The sequence below is a fragment of the Numida meleagris genome, unplaced genomic scaffold (assembly GCF_002078875.1).
Source record: "Numida meleagris isolate 19003 breed g44 Domestic line unplaced genomic scaffold, NumMel1.0 unplaced_Scaffold488, whole genome shotgun sequence".
NCBI lineage: Eukaryota > Metazoa > Chordata > Aves > Galliformes > Numididae > Numida > Numida meleagris.
The window spans coordinates 37,897-41,423 of record NW_018364704.1 but is presented as its reverse complement, the minus strand read 5'-3'; the positions used below and the strand labels follow the sequence as shown (position 1 = coordinate 41,423).

The 3,527-nt window shown below is 61.4% G+C and overlaps 2 protein-coding genes across 2 annotated transcripts in view; both read left to right on the top strand.

Moving 5' to 3' along the window:
- Positions 1-61: 61 nt before the first annotated feature.
- Positions 62-3,527, top strand: part of LOC110391746 — a gene marked incomplete at its 5' end in the record, with an annotated part of 6,220 nt that continues 2,754 nt past the window's right edge. Inside the window, 3 exons of the mRNA XM_021383693.1 lie at positions 62-390; positions 714-721; positions 1,139-1,264. Coding sequence (XP_021239368.1) covers positions 62-390; positions 714-721; positions 1,139-1,264 — 463 coding nt within the window. The remainder of the gene's footprint in view (positions 391-713; positions 722-1,138; positions 1,265-3,527) is intronic.
- ARHGEF1 (Rho guanine nucleotide exchange factor 1) overlaps positions 397-3,527 on the top strand; it is a gene marked incomplete in the record, with an annotated part of 40,286 nt that continues 37,155 nt past the window's right edge. Inside the window, 1 exon segment of the mRNA XM_021383694.1 lies at positions 397-1,146.

Sequence of the window (3,527 nt, the reverse complement as noted above, 5' to 3'; positions counted from 1 at the left end):
CCCTGCCGTTCTATTCCGGTGCCTCTGTCCCTTTAACGACGGCCCCGCCCACCGCCGGCAGAGCGCACGCGCCCGGAGCTCCTGGCGGAAGAGGCGCAGCGCCGCTGCCTCCGCGAGCTCCAAGCCTGGCAGGAACCGGAAGTCGCCCGGCAACTGGAGGATTTCCGGTACGCCCAACCGGAAGTGCGGGCGGAGCGGGGGCGCGCGCACCAATCAGCGCGCCGAGCCCGCCCTCGCCCCACCCCCCGCCCTCTCCCATAGGACGAAGCGGTTGATGGGCATGACGCCCGGCGAAACGGAGCTGGCGGAGCTGGACGCGCTACCGACACGTGACCCCGCCCGCGAGCGCCAATTGGCGGAGGCGCTGCTGGGCCGCCTGGAGGAGATGCAGTGAGACCCGCCCCCTCGCCCCTGTCACGTGACCGGGGGGGGCACCGCGGCCTGGCCCCGCCCCCTCTCCCCCGTCACGTGACGGGGGGCACCGCGGCCTGGCCCCGCCCACCGCCTCAGCCCCGCGCCTCCCAGTTCATCCCAGTATAGCCCAGCGCCAGCTCGTCCCGTTGAGTCCCCGCTGATCCTTCCTAGTGGCCCCTCGTTCCCATCGCAGTCCAATCCCAGCATACACCAGTTTGTCCCAGTTTGGTCCCATTGAGTCCCCATCCGTCCTAATGATTCCCAGATCCCTCCCAGTTCCCGTCCAGTTTCTCTCCCAGTATAACCAGTACGTCCCAAGAGTCTCCCAGTACGTTTGAGTTCCCATCCGAATTCATCCCAGCCCCTCCCAGTCCCATCCCATCCCCTCCCAGTCCTTCCCAGTCCCATCCCATCCCCTCCCAGTCCTTCCCAGTCCCATCTCCTTCCATCCCAGTTGCTCCCAGTCCCATCCCAGTACATCCTGGTTTCTCCCAGTTCCATCCCATCCTCTCCCATTCCATCCCAGTCTGTCCCAGTCCCCTCCCATCCGCTCCCAGTCTCTCCAGTCCCCTCCCAGTACATCCCAGTCCCATCCCTTTCCCTCCCAGTCCAATCCCAGTCTTTCCTGCTCCTTCCCAGTCCCGTCCCCTCCCCTCCCAGTCCATCCCAGTGCTCCCAGTTGTAACCGCTCTCCCACTGCAGCGCCTCCATATCTCCGGATGAGGAGAAGAGGTGAGTGGGGGGGGGGGGGGGCATTCTGGGGGCATTTTTCTACATTTTGGGGTTCCCCGTGTACACCGTTCCCCATTTACGCCATTTCTCCATTTACGGCAGTTCCCCGTTTACGACAGTTCCCCATTTACGGCATTTCTCCCTTTACGCCATTCCTCATTTACGGCATTTCCTCACTTACGGCATTCCCCCGTTTACGGCATTGCGCATTTACGACAATTCTGGCTTTACGCCATTNCCCGCAGTGCGCCGTTCCCTCCCCCATTGATCCCAATGGGGCGATCCCATTCGCACCCCTCCCGCGAGGGGGGGGGGTGTGTGTCCCCCTGCCCTCCCAGCTCCGAACCGTGGGGCGCTGGTGGGGGGGGGGGTTTCTGCATGTGTCTGTGTGTCAATGCGTCCGTGTGTCCGTGTTCTCCCCCTCCCCCCCGCAGCCCCCGGCGCTGTCGGGAGCCCCGTTCCGGAGCCTGGAGCAGCTGCGGCAGCGCCCGGCCCACCTGGCCGCCTTCCTCCTGCACTGCGCCCTGCAGTTCGAGCCCGGCCCCGCGGTACGGCCCGGAAATCTCGCGAGATTTGGGGGGATTTGGGGGAGAGTCTCGCGAGATTACGGTGTGTGTGTGGGGGGGGGGTGTTTGGGGGAAAGTCTCGCGAGATTGGGGAGCGCTTGGGGGGGGATTTGAAGTAAAGTCTCGCGAGATTGGGGATTGGAGGAGATTTGGGTTGGGGGGATTTGGGGAGAAAGTCTCGCGAGATTAAGGTGGGGGGTGTTTGGGGGAAAGTCTCGTGAGACTGGGAGAAGTCTCGCGAGATTACGGTGTGTGTGATGGGGGTTGTTTGGGGGAAAGTCTCGCGAGATTGGGGAGCGCTTGGGGGGGATTTGAAGTAAAGTCTCGCGAGATTAAGGTGGGGGGTGTTTGGGGGAAAGTCTCGCGAGATTGGGAGAAGTCTCGCGAGATTACGGTGTGTGTGATGGGGGTTGTTTGGGGGAAAGTCTCGCGAGATTGGGGATTGGAGGAGATTTGGGTTGGGGGGATTTGGGGGAAAAGTCACGCGAGATTACGGTGGGAGGGGTGTTTGGGGGAAAGTCTCGCGAGATTGGGGAGCGTTTGGGGGGGATTTGAAGTAAAGTCTCGTGAGATTACGGTGGAGGGGTGTTTGGGGGCAAGTCTCGCGAGATTGGGGATTGGAGGAGATTTGGGTTGGGGGGATCTGGGCAGAAAGTCTCGCGAGATTACGGTGGGAAGGGTCATTCGGGGTAAAGTCTCATGAGATTGAAGTTGGGGGGGTATTTGGGGGGGAAAATCTCGCGAGATTAGGGTGGGGGGGGACGTCTGCGGTAAAGTCTCGCGGGATTTTGGAGCACTGGGGGGGATTGGGGGGAAAGTCTCGCGAGGCTGGGGAATTATGAAGGGAACTCGAGGGGAAGTCTCGCGAGATTGGGGGAGGGGGTTGAATTGGGGTGAAGTCTCGCGAGATTTGGGGACACGGGGTTATTTGGGTTCAATCTGGGGGTGTTTGGGGTCGACTGGGGGAAATTTGGGGACCATTTTGGGGCCATTTTGGGGCCGTTTGGGGTCCGGCCCCATTTTGGGTGAATTTCAGGTGGTTTTGGTGACTCCCCCCCCCACTCCCCCTTTTCCAGCTGTGCTGGCTGCACGCTCAGCTGCTGCTGCGCCGCCCCCACCCCAAAGAGGGCAGGAAACAGTTCCAGGAGTTCGGGGCGCGCTTCCTCGAGCGCAGCGCGGTGAGAGACCCACACTGCCCCATAGGGACCCATAGGGACCCACACTGCCCCATAGAGACCCATAGGGACCCACACTGCCCCATAGGGAGCCATAGAGACCCACAGAGACCCACACTGCCCCATAGAGAGCCATAGGGACCCACACTGCCCCATAGAGAGACCCATAGAGACCCACACTACCCCCATAGGGAGCCACACTGCCCCATAGGGACCCACACAGCCCCATAGAGACGCCATAGAGACACACACAGCCCCATAGAGACCCCATAGAGACACACACAGCCCCATAGGGATCCGTAGGGAGCCACACTGCCCCATAGGGAGCCATAGGGACCCATAGAAACCCACACTGCCCCATAGAATCCCATAGGGACCCATAGGGACCCACATTGCCACATAGAGACCCATAGGGACCCATAGGGAGCAACAGAGACCCATAGAGACCCACACTGCCCCAGAGGGATCCACAGAGCGACCCCATAGAAAGACCCCATAGAGAAACGCTATGGATACCCATAGAAACCCCATAGAGAGAACCCATAGAAACCCCAATGAGGGTGTCAGAAATTAGGGCCACAGTGTGGTCAGCAGCTGATCCGCTCCCCCCACCTCATAGAGAGACCCCACAGAGCCCCAC